Genomic DNA, 22251 nt, shown 5'->3' with positions numbered 1-22251 from the left:
CCAGGAGCCATTAGCCAGGGTGAAAATGCACAGGGGTGAGGAAGAAAACCCACCCTTTCCCAGCATTAAAAATGAAAGCAGGAGACAGCACAGCAAAGCAGAGGGCCCCAATTAAAGCTGGGGCCTCGTTCATTAAGCTAATTTGACATGCTCTCCCGGCAGCCTCTGGTGGGGAGCCCACTGGTGGAGCTGGCTGGGAGCTGTCTATCTGAACTCTCTGCTCACCTTGGGCACTGAGAGGGCCCCAAAGTACCCCCTCCAGGCCTCCGGTCCCCTGTTCAGGGAGGGGTGTGAAGAGTCTCTGCCGATTTTTCATTAGCACCTGCTGCCCACCCTGGACTTCCGGGCAGCTAATAACCCAGAGTAGGTGGGACTGGGCTGGGGGTTCGGGGCAGTGCATGCTAGGTGGGAGGAGCAGGGGTGAAAAATGAGAATAACAAAACCTTACATTTCTGAGGCTTAGGGAAAGGACAGAGGTTGGCCATCACTCTCCTCTTTGGCCCTGGGGCTGAGGGGACTGCCTTCATGAGATGGTCATAAAGACCAAGTGAGATTATATAATTAAATGCCTGACACACCATAGCTGCCTAGTCGATGGTAGCCATCATTTGCATTTCCGGACCTTTGGCATACCTGGTCCTCCCAAGGACCCAGAGGCAATGGGGGAAGATGTGACCACCAGCATCTCCCAGGTGGAGAATCCCAGGGACAGAAAGAGGAAGATTCACAGCCAGAGATTGGCAGAGTTCAGACTAGGAGTCAAGATTTATAACTCCTGGATTGGGAGGCAAAGGGAACAAGGAAAGAATGGAGGTTTTATGTGTTTGAAGTGCCCAGTAACATCCCATTGGCTGGGAATGCCCTGGTCGCAGCCAGCCCTGTTGTCCTGACAGGAGTGGGGATCGGGGGCTCAGCCTCACCCAGAGCCAGAGTGAGGAGATGGCATCTGCCCTCCCAACAAAGAACCCGATCCAGCCCCCATCACCTGGGCTGCCAACAGGCAAGGGTCCCATGTATCAAGTCCCACCCTTACCTGTGATTCTGGGGCTTGGTAGGAGTGTGCCAGGCACTCATCTCCCATAGGAAGGGGAGAAAGGGAGGCCACAGGCAGCCCATGCGGTGGTGAAGAACATAGCCTCTCCCCGAAAGAAGCCTCATGAAGACTGCGTGTGTTGAATCTGCTTCATAGACTGTGTGACCTTAGGCAGGTTACTTGACCTCTTTGTTTCCTCATCCCTGAAATGGAGACAGTGATGCTACCTAGCTCCTGGAGTTGCTGTGAGGATTAAGTGAGTTAATATAAGTAAACATTCAGGCCTGGGCCTGGCACAGATAAGTTATACCCATGTGTTAACTGTTCTTGCCATCCGTTGGCAAGGGTCTCTCAAGGAATGTCGTCCTTCTGTACATTCTCCTCTTGGGAGGGAGGGGAGCCGGTGAGACCCTCGGCTTCTGCTGCTAAGCAGATAGAACAGAACCAATCTTGGGCCAGTTGAAGGTAGTAGGCAACACCCTCCTCAGACATGGCAGAAATGCGGGGCCCCCCCACACACACACCCCTCTGCCACTAGCCACTCGTGGGCTTTCAGGGGCCATGATGAGCAGTGCGGTGGGCAGGGCAAAGAGGGCATGAGAATGGGAAGGAGAGGGGAGGAGGGGCAGCAGGTGGCCCGGAGGCTGGGCTGCATCCCTGCAGCTGGGCGCTGTGCCCCGCTGCCTACGTGCACGCTCTCTGTACGGCAGGACAGGAAACAGGTCCTGGCATGCCGGGCCCCTACCCAGTGACTCCTGAAACCCCAACAAGTCTGAGCTGGAAGCGGGCCTGGGTGCGGCTCCTGATAGATTCATGTTGGGCAAAGGGATGGCAGGGAGAAGGGGGTGGAGAGTGGGGAAAGACTCCCCCCACACACACACACTCGAAACTCTGACAGGGGAGCCGGGGGAGAGTGGGCAGGGCTGGGAGCAGTGGCCGGGGCTTGGGGTTTTCACCTCCTGCCTCTTGGTTCCCCTCATCCCCTGTGCCCCTGCCCTGGGGGGGGGGGGCAGGAAGAAGACAGGCTGTGGCAAGGGCAGGGACCTGCTCCCCTCAGCATTTTGCCAAGAAGAGGGTGATGATTTCAGTGCTGAGAAAGGAGACAAGGGAGGGGAGGAAGGCGAGGTGACAGCCTGAGGCTGGGAGCGCAGTGAAGCCAGGCAGGTCGCGTCCCCAAGGACCCCAGGACCGCGGAAGTCATTTTACACAGACACTCTCCCTCCATCCTCACCCCAGCCAAATGAGGTGGCCTCGCTTTAGGCCCATTTTATGGGTGAGAAGGCCGGGTTTCGGGAAGGTTGTGGGACTTGTTTGTGGGTCCTACTGCTGAAGCTGGAATTAGCAGCACCAGGCACCTTGCCCGCCCACTGCCCCTTTCAGCCTCCCGGGCGCCGGGGAAAGGCACAGCCCAGGGCAGGCTTTCCAGGGACCGCACATGTCCGCAAGGCCCTGCCGTGGGTGTCATGGGGCGGGGGAGAGCAGGATGGTGGGGGAAGCCCAGTGCCCTTGACAGGCAGACCCACCCACACGGGAGGCCTGCAAGCTGAGCTGGCCTCTCCCTGCAACATGTCAGGCCCCTTTGGAGACCCTCTTCCTGTGGCCATCCCAAGGGGGAGGATTATCAGGTAGAAAAAAAAAAAAAAAAAACAGCCAGACCGCCTTCCTCCTGGGGTGCCACCGAGCTGAGGCTGAGTTCAGACCTGGGGTGAGCTGAGATTAGGACGGAAATGATGGCCACACGTAGGGTTCTGCTGCTTTCTGTGATTAAAACCAGGAAGAGGTTGGCACTAGGGGTAGAGTCTTAACCCCCGGCTTGTGGTCTAGGTTGGCATTGACATTGAGGTTGGGCTGGGGCTGGTGTTGGGGTTGACACTGTGGTTGGGGAGGATACTTCTTGGGGTTAACACGGTGGGTACAGTGAGCGGGCGGTGTTACAGCTAAAGCGGGTGTCATCCGAGAGGTTGGAGGTGCTTGAGGGATTCGGCACCTTTGGCTCTATTTGGAAGAGAAATGCCCATTTTCACTTGAGCCTTGGACTGGGGAGAGCATCGGGATGGAGGTGGCAGCCAAGCCAGAGCAGGCTGAGTGTGGGTGGGGGTCTGAAAAAGAGGTAGGTCCTGAAGGTGACAGGAGGGCCGTGGAAAGACTCTCCTGTCCCTTTTCCCTAAGCTCCTGCTCCCATCTGTTGTGATGCTACCCAGACAGTCGCCTGAATCTGTGAGACACAGGGAGGTGCTCTCCTCTGCAGGGCTTGGGTTTGCCTTCCCTGGCCCACCTCCATCCCCCTGTTGGAGACCCTGTAGGCGAGGCTTCTAGGGCAGCACTGGCTGAAGAAGGTCAAAGAGAAAACGTGACCGACCCCAAGCCTTGGCCAGTTTCATGTCGGGAAGAAGCCTGCCTCTTCCCCTTGTCTGTTCCCCAGGCCGTGCCCGGTGAAGAGGTTGAATGCTGCCTGGAGTGCATCAGAGAAAGCCTGAAGCCCAGAGCAGAGCTCAGAGGGTGGCAAGAAAGGCTTTCTGGGGGGACGGAGATGGCCCAGAAGTGGGAGGTGTGACCTGCTGGAGGCTGGAACCAGGTCATGGCAACTGAGACATTCAAGGAGGGGCTTCACGGGGGAGGGGGCACGGGGCCAGGGGAGGGGCTCCTGCCTCATCTCGGCCCTCGCTGCCGGCTTTCCCAGTACCTCCTGAGCCCAGGCCCCAAGCCCCCTGTCCCAGGGGCGCCTGCGGAGTCTGCAGAGAGAGTCCCAGGAGCTCAGGTCAGGCCTGCTGCAGGTCTTGGATCATCTGTGCAGCAAAGGGATGCCGCAGAAGATCCGGCCCTTCCAGCCCGGCCTGGGAATGTTCTGTCTAACCTACACCTAAAGTTCGGCTGCAGTGCCCAGAGCCGTGAGTGCCACCCAGAAATGAGACAGGTGGAGAGGACCAGAGGTGGCTTCAGACGCAGGTGGAAAGGAGGTTGTCTTGGGCCCTGATCATGGCGACGCACCCGCCTGTCCAAGAGCCAGCGTCACCACCGTGCTATGGCTACAGGGCATTTGCACACAGGTCCCGCACTTGAGCCCTAGGGACTGCGGAGGGGGCAGGGTGGGGGGACGCTCCCCAGGCAGTGTCCGCCCCTCCATCCCAGTATCCCTGCTGGGATGTGTAAATGCGGCCTCCTGAGCGACACGATCGCTTCTCATTGGCCCCCCAGCAGCAGTGCCCCGGCCCACACCCCGAAGCCTGGACGGCCGCTGCCAGGGCAGCCATAGGGGGAGCCCCCAGAGGCAGGGAACAGAGCGGCCGGCCCCCACGGAGGAGCCTGGCATGGGGACGGGGTGCTAGGAGCGACACCTGCCAGCCCAGGGTGGGACGGGCACAGGGCTGATGGTTGTGGGGCCGAGTGCCACGGGGAGGGGGGGGTGCGTCGCACGCGCCTCCTGAGCCCGAGAGGCTGAACCACCTGCAACAGGCCACCTGCGTTAAAAGGAAAAAGACAGAAGAGAGCCAGGCCCGGGGTGAGAAGAGCAAACGGCAGAACTTAATGACTTTAATATGAAAGAATTTGCCACTAATTAAGCACAAACACCCCACTAATACAGGGAACACATGTTGTGGATTTCACTTAAGCAGGAACCAAATGAGGTGCAAACCTTCCGAGATGATCGCGGTTTACCAGCCGGAGGAAGACACTGCCCGGCCTCGTTTCTGCTCTTAGAAACACACGGCCTTGTCTCCGCGGCCTCCCAGGCTCCCAGCCACGCTCCCCCTGAGCTGTGTCTCTCCTGCCCTTCTGTCCTCTGAGGACACGCGCGCCACCCCGTAACCCGCTTTCCTGCAGCACGGGGCAGTCGGCTGCAGGCTCCCCGGGGCCTCCGGTCCTCTCCACGTGCCTTTCCCAAGCACACACCTCACGTCCCTCCTATAGAGCCGACAGCAGGCTCTGCAGGGGGGACAGCCTGCACCCCTGCTCTGACCCGCCTCTGGGCCCTCTGCCCCAGAACCCAGGACAGTTCCCCTCTGGAGAGCCCCCAGCCACTTGCCTCCTGCCCCGGGCTTGTAGGGTCTGCCCTGCGCATCCCTCACACGCGCCAGCACCCCTGCCCGAGCTCCCTGCCCTCTCCTCTGGGCCAGTGGAGGCTGTTTTGCCCCGCAGGGAACTTTTGGCAATTTCTAGAGATATTTTTGGTTGTCACAACGGAGGAAGGGTGGGCAGAGGCCAGCGACGCCGCTAAACGCCCTGTGGCACACAGGACGGCCCCCACCACCAAGAACTGTCAGGCCCTAAATGTCAATAGCTTCAAGGTTGAGGACCTCTGATCCGGGACAGCGGCCTCCTCAGAGCGAGGGCTTGCGCAAGATCACACGGTGGCTGGCAGAGCCGGAATGGAAACCAGCTTGCCTGATTTCTACGCAGCTTCTTTCCCTGAGACTGTAATAACAATTTTTTTTTAAAGATTTTATTTATTTGACAGAGACACAGCAAGAGAGGGAACACAAGCAGGGGGGGTGGGAAAGGGAGAGCAGGGAGCCCGATGCGGGGCTCGATCCCAGGACTCCAGGATCACGACCTGAGCCGAAGGCAGACGCTCAACGACTGAGCACCCAGGCGCCCCTGTAATAACAATTATACAGCCCATTATGTAGCATACCTATGCGCCAAGCACTGTGCTAAGAGCTTATAGGACTTATCTCAACTAATCCTCAAATCAACCGTAGGCCACAGCACTTTAATTGTGCCCATTTCGTGCATGACAAAACTGAGGCACAGAGAGGTTGATGCAGCTTGCTCAGTCACCCAGCCAGAAAGCAGCACATACCAGCCCAGGCCTGTCTGACCTCCAAGTCAGTGCTCGTGGGTGAGTTACTGTCTTCTACACCCCCACCATTGCCCCCTTCAGTCTCCCACCCAACCCTCCCCTGTTAGAATGAGCCTCCCCGGAAGCAGGCAGTCTATCCCTGCCCGATGCCTTCCCCTCTTCTTCCCTCCCCGCACAGGCCTAGCCCCCAGGCTCGGGTACAGACAGCTACCTGGAGCCGGACAGGGTGTGGGCAGAGCTGGGCACTGGGGTGGTCCGACAAGTCCCTTCTGGCACGAGGCAGATCTAGAGACTTCCAAACAGGTGGTGACCATTGGCACAGAACCCACAGGACTGAGACAATGCATATGTTGATACCCAGCTTTGAAGAGGGTCTCCTGGGGAGGCCAAAGGAATCTCCCTGTTTTCAGGGCAGCCCCCAGCCTTGACCACCCACGCACTAGCTCTCTGAAGAGGCTGCTCCCTACACTCCCCGAAATGTGTCATTGAGGAGCACCCTTGCTGAGGGGAGCCCTGGCCGCCATGGGCGTCTGCTGGGAGACGTGTTGTCTGTGCCGGTGGGGTGGACAGGGTTGGCGTGGGCTGCAGAGCGGGGACCTGTGACAACCCCAGGCTTAGAGCCAGGCACTTCGAGGCCTCAGAGGGTTCGGCCAGGAGAAACCTGGGCTGTGTTGGGAGGCGTGTGGCACTGGGGGGCGTGCAGGCTTCGCAGGGCTAAGACCTGGGGAGCAGGGCCTCCAGCTGCAGCTTGCTTGGGTGAGAAGAATATTTTTCACCTCTGGTCTAGAGTGAGGAAGGAGGCAGGGCTGTGTGCTAGGAACTGGGGCAGAGGAGAGAGGAAAGGAACCAAGCAGCGGCGAGTGGGAAGCAAGCAGAGGATGTGGGGTGGCAAGAGGTATACCTTTTGGGGTGCAGCTTCCTGGTTTCAGTCAGGAGAGGGTTCCAGCCCGGACCTGCATGCCTTGGGTGCAGATGTGAGGCTTCCCTTCCAGCGCTGTCCTCCTGCCCTACCTGCTGACACCGAGCAGTGAGCGGTGTCATCCTGTGTCCGCCCTGCCCTTGACCGATGTGTGGTATCCGGGAAGCTATTATTACACCCGGGAAGTGGCTGAGCCCGGCCTGGAACCCCAACTGGCTTGTAGCCTTCTCCACTCACCGCCGGGGACCCCCTTATGCCTACTGTCTGCCAAGCACTGGTCTTTGCCTTCACGAGGGGAGATGCTCTGACGGATGTGTGCTCCTGGGGCCCTCGGGGTGCTGGATACCCCACTCAGGAAGCATGAAGGGGACTGGGGCAGGTAACGGGGTGTGTGTTTTTAGCAGAGGAAGTAACTGCAGGGAATGGATGGTATTGTTCCATGGGGCGGAAGAGAGAGAGCCAGGAGAGGAGGTGGCTGCAGGCTCCGGCGCCCAAGATGAGGTCCCGAGCCCAAAAGGACTTTGCACTTGATCCTGAGGGCTGCTGGAAACCCATGGAAGGATTTTAAATAGGAAATGATTTATGTTTTAGAAAGTGGTGAATGGGTCGGGGGAGAGCCTGGAGGCAGGTATGTGGCCTCGGCATTACGCTCCAGCGGGGCTGGGGTAAGTGACGACTGTGGCCTATGGAGGGGACACGGGAGCAGGAATGACATGCTGAGCACGAAGGCTCAGGGCTTACTTAAAGGGGTGGGGGTGGGGGAGGTGTGTAGAGTCCTGGCCTGGGAGTGTTGAGAAAATAAGGAAGTGAGACTCTGCTGGAGGTGGGGGGCGGGGAAGGGACTGCGCTGGTGGGAGGGGTCTTAGTGGGAGTCTGGATGGGGGCCAGTGGGGATGGAGAACAAAGATGAATTCAAAAGCATACAGGAGCTAGCATCTGTCACACTCCGCAACTGCGTGGATAGAAGAGCCCTGCGCGCCCCAGCTCTGCTGCCTGGCATTCCACTTAATCTGGGAGGTCTTCCTGGAGGAGCTGGGCAGTATACAGACGTGGAGCAGCCACTTGGTGGAAAAGTTCTAGAGTGTGATCCAGGGAAGGTGCAGAGCTAGGGCAGAGAGAGAACTAGACAGGTGATGTCCAAAGTATCGTCTTCCAGGGTCATGGCATCCAACACTCTCGTTTTGCAGAAAAGGACAGTGAGGCCAGGGAGGGGAGCTGCCTACCTTAGGCCATATAGAAAAACATGACCAAGGAGTGGGGACCAGAGACTTCCTCTCCTGATCGCCAGTACGTGCCCCTCCTCCCCACCACCTGGCCAGAGGAAATGTGGCAGGTGCAGGGTGAGCAGTCCAGAGACGACCAACAGGTAGAGATGGAGAGGGGCAGCACTGAGAGGGGCTCTCTGTTCCTGGGATGTCCAGGGGCTGCTCAGGACTGGCCCTGCCCTTGGCCTTGGGGATGGGGCAGCCAACAGGCAGCAGACCTGTAGGAGAGGTCCAGGTGTCCCAACCACTGGTTCCTCAGCAGGAGAAGGCAAAACCCCACTCCCTGATTGATCCCCGTCCCCCAACCTGTCCTGCTAGGTTTCAGAGAGATGGGACCTGCCAGAGCAGCCCCCACCGCCGCCACCACAACCCCGCGGCTTCCACGCCGCTGGGGAGCGGGCCAGCCCAGCCTGTTTGGAAGATCCTGGGCACCTTCTCGGGGCTTTTCCCAGGCTGCCGCGCCCCCTCCTCTCCCACGCACTGCACTCACCCGCCCAAGGCTCCGGCGCCAGCCCCACAGCCCATCATTAACCAGCTCTGTGTCGGGAGTTGCGGGGGGGGGGCATCAGCCAAGAAGAAAACATCGGCAGTTTCTGTGACCCCAAATGAGGGGCGGAGGCGCCTGGGTTTGGACAGTAGCAATTAGCCCCTGACTGTGGGATCATGGGATGTTATCACCTCTGCTGGCAAGGTGGATGCAGCAGGGACTGAAGGCCCCAGGACTCCTGGAGCCATCCCAGCAGGCACTGCTCCCAGAGAGAGTACCCCCAGGGCCCACTCCCACCGGGCAGAGCACCTACAATGTGGGAGGGCGGGGGCACTCAGCCTCAGTGAGGGGTGACTTAGGAGTGTGGGGACAAGGACTGGGTCAGCTGCTGCTTCTGGGTCCTCACTGAGCCCTCTGACCTAGGTCACCCTGGACCCCGTCCTGGGCGGAGAGGGGAATCTGGGCTCTAGGGAGCTCCCGAATAATGGGGAAATCTGCCTGGAGCATGGATACGAGACGGGACAGGTTCAAAGGACCTCAGTGAAAACCCTGCTTATGTGGGTTCTTGCTGGCAGAACGATTCGGTCTGGGCAACACTGATTGGCAAAACCTTCCCAGAGGAGGGGACCCTAGAAAGGGGATTCCCTCCTGATCATACCCTCTTCCTTGCCAGTCTCTCCCCCAGGTGGATCGGCCTTGGCATTGGAAAGTGAGGAGCTGGCCAGCCCTGGGAGTTGACATTTGGGGAAGTAGCTGCACTGGGAGGAGGGGCCCTATAACCTTTAGGTCACTGTGCTGACTCAGCAGGGTTTCGGCTGGAGGCCCTATCCCCCCCACCCCGCATAGGTGAGTCATTCCCACTTACCACTAAGCTGGTTTCTAACCGGATGTCCTCTTCCTTTCTGCCAGTTTTGGGGTGGTGGTGGGGAAGGAGATCCCTGGAAAGCCCTAGAGATGGATAAAGGATTTTGGTGTCAGAGAGGCCCTGGGTGGGGAGCCCAGTGCTCTTCCCCCAGTGTGCCCCAGTTTCCTCCGGGCCAGGTCTGCCCCTGCTGTCTACCCGACTGAGGGCACCCAGGCAGTCTCAGGAAATAGGTGGGGGGCAGAAGAAGAGGTGGCCTGCGCCAGAAATCCCAGAACCCCCCCCTTTGCCTATTCCCCCCGCTTTCACCCGCCCACATGGGCCCAGTCCCAGCCTGCCTGGCCAGGGAGAGAGGGGTCTGAAGTTTCAAAGGGTGGGAAGAGAAACTGCTCGAGGTAGGTACGGGGAGCTGAGTGCCCCCCCATTCTGGGCCACACCCCACTGCGTGGGAACCCATGGCCTCAGCCTCGGATTAGCTCCATGGCGGGCAGGGCAGGCGGGCAGGGCCCTGGGGAGCAGGTTTGTCGGCCACAACTGAGGAGCCTTTGTGTTTTGTTGCTGAGCTCGGGGCTTTTACAGGTCTGTGACGTCTCGGGGGGCCGGCCCGACGCCTGCCTTGTTGGCTCAGCACTTCTGGGAAGCCACGAAGGCAGTCCCAGCTGTCCAGCCTGAGCTCTAATGGGGAAACTGAGGTACTTGCGCACGGGGCCCAGACCGTGGGGCTCATAGGGTAGTCAGGGAGAATATAGGCAGTGCTTGAGGTCAGGAAAAGAAAAACACATTGCCCTCTACTGAGGGCAGAGGTTCCCAGGATCTCTCCCCTTCACTCCCACCTCTCTGGCTCCTTCCTGCTCTGTACGTCCTGCAGGTACCCCCACCCGGGCTCCCACTGGGCTTCACCCCTGGCCCCCAGCCTCTCGCCCCCCACCCCCACCCACCAAGCCCAGTGGAGGGTGGCCTGCAGGCACTGTGACTGCAATTTGTAACCGGTATTCCTGCCATTTATCAAAAGGAGCAAGAGAGGCTCTGAGATCACATTTCTGGGAGCGACACCACCCAGAATGATGCCCTGGGGAGTTAGACTGAGATTGGGAGTCCCTTATAAAAAGGCAGGGTGGGAAGAACACTGGGCTGGATTATGCTCTTCTGCGTCCCCGAACAAGTGACCCAACCCCTCTGGACCCCGGACTCCTCCTGTGTAAAATGATGCATTACATGGTCCATTGAGCCTCCAGGATGCTACCATTCTAGTGGTCCTGGTTCCCACATCTGGGACAGCCCCCACTTCTCATGTAAGAGGGGGCCTGTGAGGAAGGACAGACAGTGCCTTGTGTGGAGCAGCCCTGACGGCCTGGGGAGCCAGAGAAAGTCAGCAGGCTAGTCTCCGAGCCCTGGATCCTGCCAGCGAGCCGTGGTGTGGTCAGCTCAACCCGAGGTCAAACCTGTGCCTTCCCTCTCACACGGGGATTCGCAATCTGCTGGGAGCCGGGGGGCGACACACACCGGGAAACGCGCTAGACACACGTGCCAGGAAAGCGAAAGGGATACAGATGATGGTGGTGGTGGTGATGATGGCTACTAACGTTTACTGCGTGTTTAATTCTGTCCTGAGTGTGCTAAGCTCTGTAGTTTCACATGTACTCATTGAATTCCTGAGAACAACTGCACGGGGTAGGTACCACTGTTAGGCCCATTTTACAGATGTGCAGCCTCAGTGCAAACTGAGGCACAGAGAGGTCAAGTCATTTGCCCAAGGTTTCACAGCTCGGACGTGATGGAGGGAGAATGCAAAGCCCCACTGTCTGACTCTTCAGGAGCCCACCTGCTGCCCGAAGCGGGGAGGAGATGGAACAACCCTTCAGAGGGTGGGAGGAGCTCAGGCAGTGTTGGGAGACAGGAGCACCAGCTTCCAGGTCATCGAGGCCAGAGCGGATGGTGGAGAAGCTTAGACAGGCCTGTCCTCCTGTTTGCACCTCCTCTCCCGAGCCTTCCAGACGAGGCTGATGGTCCCCCTCTTCCTACACGGAGGAGGGCCCTCTTCCTGGGTCACTGCCCTGATCCAGCCCTTTCTCTGCCTTTTCAGTGGAGATCCCCACTGCCCCATTCGCTGCAGCACTCTGACCCTGCTGCCCAACCACTGGAGGTGCGCCCCGCTCTCTGAAAGCCTCCCAGTCTGCCCAATCTAAAGAATGAGGGACATCTCCCCAACCGTGCATCCTCGGGCCAAGACTGACAGCCCCAAGCCAGAAGCTGGGGTTCTGGGTCCCTAAGCCTGGAGTGGGGTGGAGGGCGAAGGGAGGGTCTTCAGACCTTGCCAGTGTCCCCAGCCCCTCCCAGTTCCAGAACTCTGGGAGCAGGGAGTGACCCCAAACCCCATACCCCAAGAGCTCCCTTGTGCCCAGTGGGGTGTGGACAGAGAGGCCAACATCAAACTAAGTCGGCCTGCTCCTTAGAGGTCCTCCCGTGCTCTGGCTTGCCCACTCATCGCTAGGGCAGAAGGGGCAAGGGCCAGGACAACCGGCTTTGTGCTCAGTGAGCGGGCGTGCCAGGCACCCTCCTCACTGGCACCCCATGGGGCTGCCTCTGGAGAGGAGAGAGGGGCCTTAACCCCAAAACAGACATTAGCGTGGGGAGGGCTGCCTTGGTCTGGTTAGGTACTGACGGACAAGACAGGGCTGCTGGGGCGCCCGAGCCCCTTGCAGCGCCCGCCCCGCCCCCACGCCCAGGCCACTGTCGGCGATCTTCCCTCCTGGTATTCACAGCTCTGAAGGGTGAGATCACTGCTGAAGACACAGCGAATGAATGGTAGCGTGTGTGCCAGGCGCTGAACCCTGCCTGTCCCCACACCTGCGGAGGAGTGACAGGAGATGGGGTCAAGGCAGGCTTGGTGGGCTGTGTCCCGCTATAGGCCCCACCGTGCTGGGCACCAATCCCTAGATGGTTCCTGGTGCCCACACCCCAACCCCCACCCCCAGCCTATGGCCCAAGCCCTCCCAACTGGCTTTTCCTGTTTTCTGGCTTTGTGTGGTGAAAGTTCCCCAATTATACCCACATTATCTCAGCTGCTGGGCAACCTCCAGCAGGTTGGTGAGTGAAGCCTGGGGAGTGGGGGAGGGAGCACCCGCTTATCCTGCTGGGAGGGCCTAGGGCCTAGCTGCTTGCCAGCCAGCCAGTCAGCAGGAGCACTGGCTGGCCCACTGACCTCACCGTGGGACTCGTATCTGGGGTGGGGCCCCAGCTGGGCTGGGCTGCAGTTCAAGGACTCAGACTCAGGGCCAGAAGGGACTGGGGGAGTCCAGCCTGCTCCTTATAGAGGAGGAAAATAGGGCTCAGGAGGGGCAAGTGACTGGCCCAGGTCCCACAGCCAGCTCAAGATGGAGCCCAGCAGAATGCAACTCCTGACTCCCTGATGGATGCTTCCTCCATTGGACTCCAGCCAGCCCACAGTGCTCTCTGCCCAGGGACATGTCAGAACCCCACAGACTGGCCAAGGGGGCAGCGGGAGGGGATGGAGTGGGGTCCCCCAGGTGGGCCTTGAAGGGTCTGTGTGGTTGTGAACAGGCATGTGATACGGGAGCATCAGGGAAGCTTCCAGAGCATGGTAAGGGCCTGGCTCGAAGGGGCCAAAGACTTACTTATTCAGCAAGCATTTTTTGAATACATTTTCGTATGTCAAACACAGAGGATACTGCAGGGACCTAGGAGACATGCCTGTACCCTCCTGAGGGAAGGAGCTTTCACCTGCCATGGTCTCCCAAGCCCTCAGAGGAGTGTGCCCTGCTTTTGTGTCTCCATCAGGCAGGGGCAAATAGGAGCCCCAAGTTTCCAGTCTTGAACTCCAGGCTCCCTTGGGGGACCATTGAGGCCGGCCCCTTGCTTCTGGGTCAGTCCAGGGCCTGGCATTGATAGTATTGATGATGCTCAGTAAATGGAGTGCCGTGAGGATGGGACAACAGGAAGTGTACAGAGGTATGGCCAGTAACAGAGCGCAGGAACGAGCCCCGGAGAGACCCACCGGAGGGGATGGCTGCCCCGAGTTCAGGGTTAGGCGAAGCTCAAACAAGCCTTCTAGTGGGCATAAAACAATCGGTGAGGAGACTAGGGGGAATTGATTCATTCATCCGATGCCACTGATCACTCCCTCCTCCTTGCAAATCTCTATTCTCGCGGGTTCCGTTGCAATTTGTCTGGCAACAAATACCCACTGAGCACCTACTGTGTGCCAGACCCTGGGCTGGGCACTGGAGATGCGGTGAGGGGAAAGCACAGATCCCACTCTGATGGAGAAGTTAGAGGCATGAACGACCACATTCCAAGGCAGAAAAGATCTGTAACAGAGGTGGCGTGGGGAAGGTCTGTGAAGCTTCCCAAAGGGGGTGGCCTGAGTGGGAGATCCATCGGTGGAGAAGGAGAAGAGCCTTCCAGGGCCTTCTAGGGAACTGCATGAGCAAGAGTCTAGGAGTGTTAGGAGGAGGAAGAGAGGGAGGAAGGGAACATAGAAACATGGCGTGTTCTGAGGAGGGGCCCAGGCTGACATGGTCGGAGGGCAGAGCGTATGGAGAGATGTGGACAAAAAGGCAGGATACAGATGAGGGGGATGTCGAATGCCAAGACGTTTAGATTAGACTGTGAAGGCAGCCGGGAGCCAGGGGAGGCCGCGCCTTGTGCAGCACCTACTTCTCCCCACCTGGCCGGGTGAGGGGACGGAGCCATGCCCCCCCAGGTCGTGGGCACTCAGCCTTAAGGGAGAAGACCTAATGGGGGTGGCCATCATGGTGGCCCCCGTGAGCCATGTGGGCAGCGCTTCCTGTCTCCTGACACACTTTCTCCTTAGTCCCATTTGGTTCTCCTAGCAACCCCGTGAGGGGGAGGCCTAGATTTTATGCCCCATTTGCCAGAAGGGGACTGAGGCCCAGGAAGGTGACATAGTTGGTGGCTCGCAGCAAAACAGTGCACTCGACCCTCCTCATCAAAAACAAGGGTGGGGGTGTGTATTTACTGCCTTGAGGCGAGGTACCCACGACGTATCGCCAAGTGAAAAGGCAGCTTGCCGAACAATACGTACAGTGCGTGATTCTCCCTCGGTGTGAGGAAAAGAAAAGATGGTCACGCGGAGCAATATAGGGAAATGATGTAAAGAGAAGAAAGTAAAAGAGGATATTTCCTGCAAGATTATCAGTGATATTTCTGAGTGGCGGGATCCTGGGTCGTGCCATTTTCTTCTCGGTATTTTTCAGTATCACCCAGCGTGCTTTTATTACAAGCAATTACTATTTTTATGATCAGCCTCAGGAGAGTAATACTGCTAGAGAGAGAGGAGCAGCGCCCCGGGAGTCTGGGCGGGGGGCCGCGCCTGTCGCTGACCACCGCCCGCGTCTCCTTTGCCCAGGCCCCCACGCCCAGGTGGTCCAGGTGAACGACTCCATGTACGGTTTCATCGGCACGGACGTGGTGCTGCATTGCAGCTTTGCCAACCCGCTGCCCGGCGTGAAGATCACCCAGGTCACGTGGCAGAAGGCGACCAACGGCTCTAAGCAGAATGTGGCCATCTACAACCCAGCCATGGGCGTCTCCGTGCTGGCCCCCTACCGCGAGCGCGTGGAATTTCTGCGGCCCTCCTTCACCGACGGCACCATCCGCCTCTCCCGCCTGGAGCTGGACGACGAGGGAGTCTACATCTGCGAGTTCGCCACCTTCCCCGCCGGCAATCGAGAAAGCCAGCTCAACCTCACCGTGATGGGTAAGCTGGCCCGACCCCCTCCCTCCCTGCTCGTGCAGAGGCCTGGGGCCTGGGGCCTGGGGCTTGGCCATTCTCGACGCGTGCCTCAGTGGCCCCATCATTCTGTTCGGGTTGGCATGCTGCCCGCGCTCCAGGCATGGCGCTTCTGGTCCCTTCCAGCCAGGCTGGGCCACAGTTCACTAGGGATTGGGGGCAGGGCCTTAGCCGTGGACAGAGCTGAAGATCAGGATTCAGGTCGGAGCACCCCCCTCCAAGGTGCTTTGTGGGTGACCAAGAAGCAAGCAGGAGCTTCAGACAGCATGGTAAGAAGAGCCGCATGAGCCACTGTCCTTGAGCAGGCCGAGGCTCCCAAGAAGCCCTCTGCTTGACAGAAGCGGGTACCAGCCATAGAGCAGGGAGGACGTAGGTTAGATGTGAAGCAGCCCCAGGAGAAGTGCACAGCCGAGAGGTGAGGATGGCCAGGGGGACGTCCTGGGCCCGCACACCTTGGGCGAGGCGGGAGAGCTGGTCCCATGGCGCTCTCCACTTCCCCGCAGCCAAACCCACCAACTGGGTAGAGGGTACCCAGGCAGTGCTTCGAGCCAAGAAGGGGCAGGATGACAAGGTCCTGGTGGCCACCTGCACCTCGGCCAATGGGAAGCCTCCCAGCGTGGTGTCCTGGGAAACACGCCTGAAGGGCGAAGCGGAGTACCAGGAGATCCGGAACCCCAACGGCACGGTGACCGTCATCAGCCGCTACCGCCTGGTGCCCAGCCGGGAAGCCCACCAGCAGTCCCTGGCCTGCATCGTCAACTACCACATGGACCGCTTCCGGGAGAGCCTCACCCTCAACGTGCAGTGTGAGCAGGGCGCGGTGCGGGCTGGCTTCCTGGGGTGGGCACCGCTGTCCCCTCCCCACTCCCCACCCACACCAGCCCTCCCTCCTCCTCTGCTTCTATCTCCTGCCGCTCTCCCCCGCCCCTTCCTTCTCTGGCCCCTCTAGCCTTCCCCTCCCTCTCTCTTCCTGGGGGTGCTTTGGCTTCCCTCCTCTCTTCCCCCATCTCCTCCCTTGGCTCATCTGTCCTCATCGTTCCTCAGTCTCCTTGCTTCTGCTGCTCTGAGGGTCCATGATCCCCTCCCTCCCCCTTTCTCTCTCCGTCTTCCAGCTGGTTCCGTGTCACTGCTATACTCCCTCCGTTCCCTGTCCGAGGCTCCCTCACTCCAAGTCCTGCTCTCCTGACCTCCCCCTTCTCAAAACATCATCCCTTGCCCCACAGATGAGCCCGAGGTGACCATCGAGGGGTTTGATGGGAACTGGTACCTGCAGCGAATGGACGTGAAGCTCACGTGCAGAGCCGACGCTAACCCCCCCGCCACCGAGTACCATTGGACCACGTGAGTGCTCTGGGGCTGGCCGGTCGCCCGGCAGGGTACCTAGCTGGTCACAGGGAGGTACCCCACCCCACCTCCAGGAGCATTAACTGGGGAGGAAATTAGGGTCTCGGTTCAGGTTTCTCAGCGACAAGGGGAGGGGCCGCGAGGGGCCACACATAACACCCCCACATCTGACAGCATCAGGGTCAGTGGGACAAACCATTCTGCCAGAGGGGGATTCCCTCATAATCTGCCTGCTTTCTTCTCCCTAATAAAGAATTTTGTCGTTTTCCTTTGGTGATTCAGTCTGAGTGAGTCACTCCCACCCCAGCCCCCGGTATTTATTTTTATCGAGGTGTCCCCAGGGAAGCTGGCTTTCTGGAGCATCCCAGATCTTTCTTTGTTCCCGTTCCTTCTCTCCAGCACCCCCAGATTCTCAAGGAGAGGGCAGCCGTCAGCCCAGCATGCTTGTGTTCATGGCGTGCTTGTCCCATATCCCGTCCTCCGGTTCTTGGCTTCCCAGTCTTTGAGTCTGGCCCTCAAAGGGTCTGGTCTGGCCCTCCAGCCGGCGCTGATGGCCTGAGCCAAGGTTCTTCCCAGAGAAGAGCTGGATGGAACACGTAGAAAGACGGGCATGGGGAAGCCAAGAAGGAGGTTGACGCGGATGGTCAGGAGATGGCTGCCCACATTGTGTCTGTACTCTTATCCGGGAGGTAGCAGGCCGCGGCATGCCCCAGCCGGTTCGCACCTTCCGTCCACTTCCTGGAACCAGAAGTGCTTCTGAAGGTGCAAGTGGCCAGGGCCGGCTTGCCAGTCTCAGCTGTGTGTGCCTGGGAGCTGCTGGGTCCAACAGAATCGAGGCTCCGTGGATCGGGAGGAAGTCCCCCTGTGTTTCCCCAGGAAAAAGGCCTGTGATGTGTCCAGTGAGACAATGAGATAGTGAAATGGAACACGATTCCTCCACATGGGGGTTACCTGAGCAGCTTGTTAAACCAGCAACCCAAGAAACCAGGAGTAGCCGGAAGAGCACAGTGCCAGGAGTCAGAGACCTGGCTAGGACTCCAGTTCTGTCACTTACCCCTGTGTTCCTTGACCTTGAACTTAAGAGTTGCTCATCTGTTCCGTGGGACCAAGTACCTTCCTGTCCTGTCTGCGTTTCAGTGCTGGGACCATCGAGTGTGAAACACAAGAGATTATTGTTGTGGTTGTTTGTCCTCCTTCCAAGGCAGACCCTGCCCATTATTCGCTCAGCAAAAGGGCTGGGAGTCTTGGAGGCAGGTGGGTGACACCGAGGCAGCTTCTGGGCCGGAGAGTCCTAACCCTCTGCCCTGTGTCCCCGTCCCCGCAGGCTGAATGGCTCTCTGCCCAAGGGCGTGGAGGCCCAGAACAGAACCCTCTTCTTCAGGGGGCCCATCAACTATAGCCTGGCAGGGACCTACGTGTGCGAGGCCACCAACCCCATCAGCACGCGCTCGGGCCAAGTGGAGGTCAACATCACAGGTAGGAAGCTGCCCCCTGCCCAGCCTCTCTCCCCCAGCCCACTGCTGACGTCCCCCACCTTTGGCTGGTGTCATGTGGGAAGTCTGTGTCTCCTCTTTTCTTCTCTGGTTCCCCCTTAGGCTCTGGCCATTGGCCTTGCTTTGCTTTTCTCTGTTCTCTGTTACAAGGCTGTGTGTGAGACAGGGTGACCCCTGATCAGAGAGGGGTCAGAGGGAGGCTCCAGCAGGGAAGAAGTAAGTGCCATTTGCAACAATGCTTCTGGGGGTCGGGGGACAGTGGGGCATGGTGGTAGAGCCTGCCCATGTCCTGTGATGCTGGCAGGTGGAGCTCGTCTGTTCCTGCAGCTCAGGAAACCCACGGGGGCGGCAGGGACACAGGAGGGAAAGCAAGGAGATGGCCCAGAGCCCTGGTGGTCTCGTGCCCTTGACTGAACTTTCCCTGCACTTGTCTCTGTGTCAGTGCGGTTGAGGAGATTCAGCCCCCTGACCTCTCGGGGCCAAGGGAGGGAGCACAGGAGCTAGGATGTTCTGGGGGAGGCCTCCCACGGGCCATGACAGGAGCCACGGACGTCAATGTCCGACAGCTGGGACGTGGACGGCGCTCTGGATATGGGGATAAGACGAGGTGCCTGGAGGCTTGTTGTCAGAATTTACAAAATGTCGGCCGAGTACCTAGCACAGACCAGCAGTCTGTCAATAAATGGCCCGTGCTCTGTGATTATGATCTCGATCTCTATCATTATCATGATTAATGGAAGGATCAGAACAAGCCAACAGAGGGGTACAGTTGCTATCACGAGTTCACAGCCGGAAGAGGGGGTGGCTTTAATATTGTAGCCGAGCTGGTCGCAGGATAAGAAAGTGACAGAAAGAACCGTCTGGGACAGGAAGTGGTGTCAGGGGTGCGCATCGTGCGCGGGCAGTGACCTCAAGAGAGATGCTGAGCCAGGCTGGGGAGTGTAGGAAGTTGGGCCGTGCTTCCTGGACGGCAGGCGCAGGACCTGGGCACGCCCTGGAGAGGCCTCAGCTCTGGGCCTGTGTCTCAGCCGTCGGAGACCTCGTTGGGGGGTACGTTCCGGGTACAGCTGCCCAAGGAGCAGCCTGACGGCGTCCGGGGTCTGCACCGACCTGCCATCGGGGCCGTTCCGTCACACCCTCACTGGGGAAGGTGGAGTCACTGGTCATTTGCCGCTCTCTTCAACCCCCTGCCCTCGGCTCTCTGACTGGTTGAGGTAGTAGAAGCATCTGAGGGGGAGCTGGGCAAAGCGAAGGCAGCCCGTCCTCCAGGCTGAGGCTTGAGGGGGGCGGAGGGAAGGGCAGAATCACACACTTCTCCCCTCCTGGAGAAAACGTGGGCCAAGCTCAGTAGGAACCTCACAGGGGCCCGAGCTCTGGCCGTGGGGCCGAGGGGCCGACGAGGATGAGGGGTATTGGTAAGGGAGCGTGACCACGCCGCAGTGAGGCGTGTCCTTGGAGGGACGACACAGACGGGCCTCAGCGTGTGGCTCTTCTCTCAGTCTGTAATACAGAGATCTTCACCCTTACCTCTGGCCAGATGCGTGCTCGCACACACAGAGCCCTCCCGGGGTGGGGGTACCTTCCCCAGTGGTGGATCACAGACACCACCACTCCGTCACCCTCCACCCCTCGGGCTCTTTGGGGAAACAGTGGACTGGGCAATCACAGGAGGAAGCCAAGAAACCTGGGAGCAGCGATCGCCCATGATCCTACCCCTGGCATGAGTGGACCAGTCAGAGGCCCTTCTAGGCTTATGGGGCCAAGTGGTGCTACCCAGCCCGAGGCAGCGCTGGGACAGCAAAGTCAGGGCGTCCCTTCTCCCAAAGCTCAGGAGGCTGCAGGATGCCCGTGAGTGCAGGGCTGCTCATCAGGGAGTCACACCAGGTCCAGGAGCAGGGAGGAAGGGAAGGGGGCACTCCCCAGGCCCGGGCTACGGAACAAAGAGGAAAGAAGCCAGCTGTGGAGGGGGGGGCATCTCCTGGGGGCTGATGGCCACAGTAGTGCCCCGCATGGCCTCGTGGCCGGGGGGGCCAAGCTGCCCAGGGCTCCAACTGGAAGAGGCACACAGCCTATCCTCCTGTGCTCCCCAGAGGTGTGGAGCGGAGCACCGGTGGCAACCAAAGTCACACATGTGGGTGGTGAGAAGGGCCTTGCGTAAGGACACTCCTGTTGCCAGCCCAGTTAGGCAGAAGCCAGGGAAGCGTGACACTCACTGAATCATTGACGGGCCCAGGAGCTGTTTCGCCGGCCGTCCCGAGGGAAGGAGGGACGATCTCACAGCCCCTCTGGAGGGCTCAGCCAGGAAGCCTGAGCCTCTTCAGAGCTGTGTGTTCCCGTGCTCATGGACAATTTCCGAGCAGCCACCAACGCCACCAGCCCTCATCCTGCATCAGCTAGTGTCTGTCGCGTTCTCTGGGGGCCCAGTCCGAGGGACACAGCCATGCCCTGAGCTCCAAACCCCACTAGTCAGGAGGGGATGCATGAGTGAGACGGATAAGTGGAAATTTAATTTTTCATCCTGGCCATCCGTTCGGGTAATAGCTTTGCCCTGGGCGCATCTGGAGAGGAAAATGAAGAGCAGCTGGGGCAGGAGGGGGAGGAGGCGGGCAGCAGGGTGTGTGCCAAAGGCACGTGCGTGTGGGGGGCACTGGACCCGCACACACACACTGTAGCTGGGGCTTCTCAGGGCCCCGGATGGTGCAGAAGGTGGCATTTGAGTTGTTCCTACAAGGATGAGTGAGTGGGCAGTGATGGAGGGTGGGGGTTCGCTGGCAGGGAAAGCTTGTGGGAGGAAAATGGTGGGAGCCAAGTGGGCAGGACCGGAAGGAGTGGGGCTTTCTCTGTGTTGTCAAAGGGGAGTCTCTGGAGGGTTCTCAGCAGAGAAGCAGCGTGGTGAGGCAGGTGGCTTAGACCAAGCATTTGAGAGGCTGTGTGGATGGCAGCAGGGGACCAGTTGGGGGCTGTACAGTGAGGATGTCCCTAGTGGGAAGCAGCAGGCCTGGGCCGCTGCCACGGGGATAGGGAGACAGACTCACCAGAATTTGTGCGTACATGTCCACGGGGCCCATGAGGAGCAATTTCATGGGGTTAGCCCAGGAGTCCCCAACAAACCAGTGAGCTCCCCTCCCTTCTCCCTCTGCGGGTAATGCAGAGAGTAGGGAGAGGTGCTCAGGGTGTGGCCTTGACCAGACTCAAGAGGCCAAATGGGGCAGCATCTGGCCCTGGGACCGGGGTTGTCAGGAGGAGCAGAGAGGGAGGGGTGTCTGCCCCAGTCCCCGCTTCCGGTGAAGTCCCGGGCGCATCACTGGGCATGACCACTGGAGGGTGAAGGTAACAGGTCTCCCTCCTAGACTGGGAGTCCTTGTCACCAAGTGTCAGTGGGGCTTCGGGGTCCATCTGGAACGGAGGGGGTGTGTGAGCCTGCAAGGGAGCGTGCCTGTGAGCGTGTGAACGTGCGCTGGCAAGCCGGCGGGCGCCTGTCCGCATGCTGCGCGTGCACGCGGCTGGGTGGCAGTCGGGCCTCTCTGCGGGCTGGCGAATGGCAGTGCGCTGGGCTGTCGGTGCGCAGGCAGCTGCATCCGGGCCCCTGGGAGGCCTGGCTGCTGCTCCAGCCTGGCGGGGCCCTGCCCGGTGGCCTGCTGGCAGCCGCTCCAGGAGCAGAGGGCCGCCCAGAGCCTGACATCAGGCCTGCGGCCACCGCCCTGCACCCCGGCAGGTGTAGCGCTCCCAGCTTGCCGGCCCCCTCGGGCCCAGAGCACCCCTGCCTGCCTGCCGAAGCTCCGGCCTCGGGTCCGAAGCACGCCCCTACCTTCTCTTCCACCCCAGACCTCCTCCGCGGCCTGGCTCCAGACGAAAACCCTGGCCTCCCCTCCGCCTCAGCCCCGTCCTCAGCCCCCCTACGGGCCCACCCACCTCAGTCAGGAAAGCACAGCCGCGAAGGGATGCTGAGCTCCTGCCACCGCCCCCAGGGGCCCGGCCAGCCCGCCAGCCCAGAGGGGAGGCTGCAGTCAGAGGGGGCATTACGGTGTGAGGGAGGCCGGGAGGGACCCCACGCCCCAGCTGCTCTCTCCCCGGTCTGCCGGGGCCCCTGAGGCCCTGTGCTGGTGCTGAGCGTGACCGTTGGAAGGACAGAGGGGACCAGTGCTCCACTCCACACAAGCAGCCGCCTCTGCTCGCCGGTGAGCTAGGCCCTCCTGTCTGCTCCCTCTGCACCCTCACCCGGCGTCCGCACTCTGAAGTCCGCCATCCTCTACCTCTAGGCAGACCTGGACACA

General features: G+C 59.9%; 1 protein-coding gene and 1 long non-coding RNA gene across 2 annotated transcripts in view; one reads left to right on the top strand and one right to left on the bottom strand.

Moving 5' to 3' along the window:
- Positions 1-22251, top strand: part of NECTIN1 (nectin cell adhesion molecule 1) — a 63138-nt gene that overhangs the window by 32569 nt on the left and 8318 nt on the right. The window contains exons 2-5 of the mRNA XM_035009136.1: positions 14757-15107; positions 15644-15946; positions 16364-16481; positions 17809-17960. Coding sequence (XP_034865027.1) covers positions 14757-15107; positions 15644-15946; positions 16364-16481; positions 17809-17960 — 924 coding nt within the window. The remainder of the gene's footprint in view (positions 1-14756; positions 15108-15643; positions 15947-16363; positions 16482-17808; positions 17961-22251) is intronic.
- LOC118013322 overlaps positions 6720-22251 on the bottom strand; it is a 19250-nt gene continuing 3718 nt past the window's right edge. Inside the window, exons 3-4 of the long non-coding RNA XR_004679990.1 lie at positions 9371-9453; positions 6720-6845 (exon numbers count right to left, since the gene is read on the bottom strand). This is a non-coding gene — a long non-coding RNA (uncharacterized LOC118013322). The remainder of the gene's footprint in view (positions 6846-9370; positions 9454-22251) is intronic.

This window comes from Mirounga leonina, unplaced genomic scaffold, assembly GCF_011800145.1.
Source record: "Mirounga leonina isolate KUSES-001 unplaced genomic scaffold, KU_Mleo_1.0 Mir_153, whole genome shotgun sequence".
NCBI classification, from domain to species: Eukaryota; Metazoa; Chordata; class Mammalia; order Carnivora; family Phocidae; genus Mirounga; species Mirounga leonina.
Note: the sequence above shows the minus strand (reverse complement) of the source record. Positions and strands in the feature narration are given on the sequence as shown.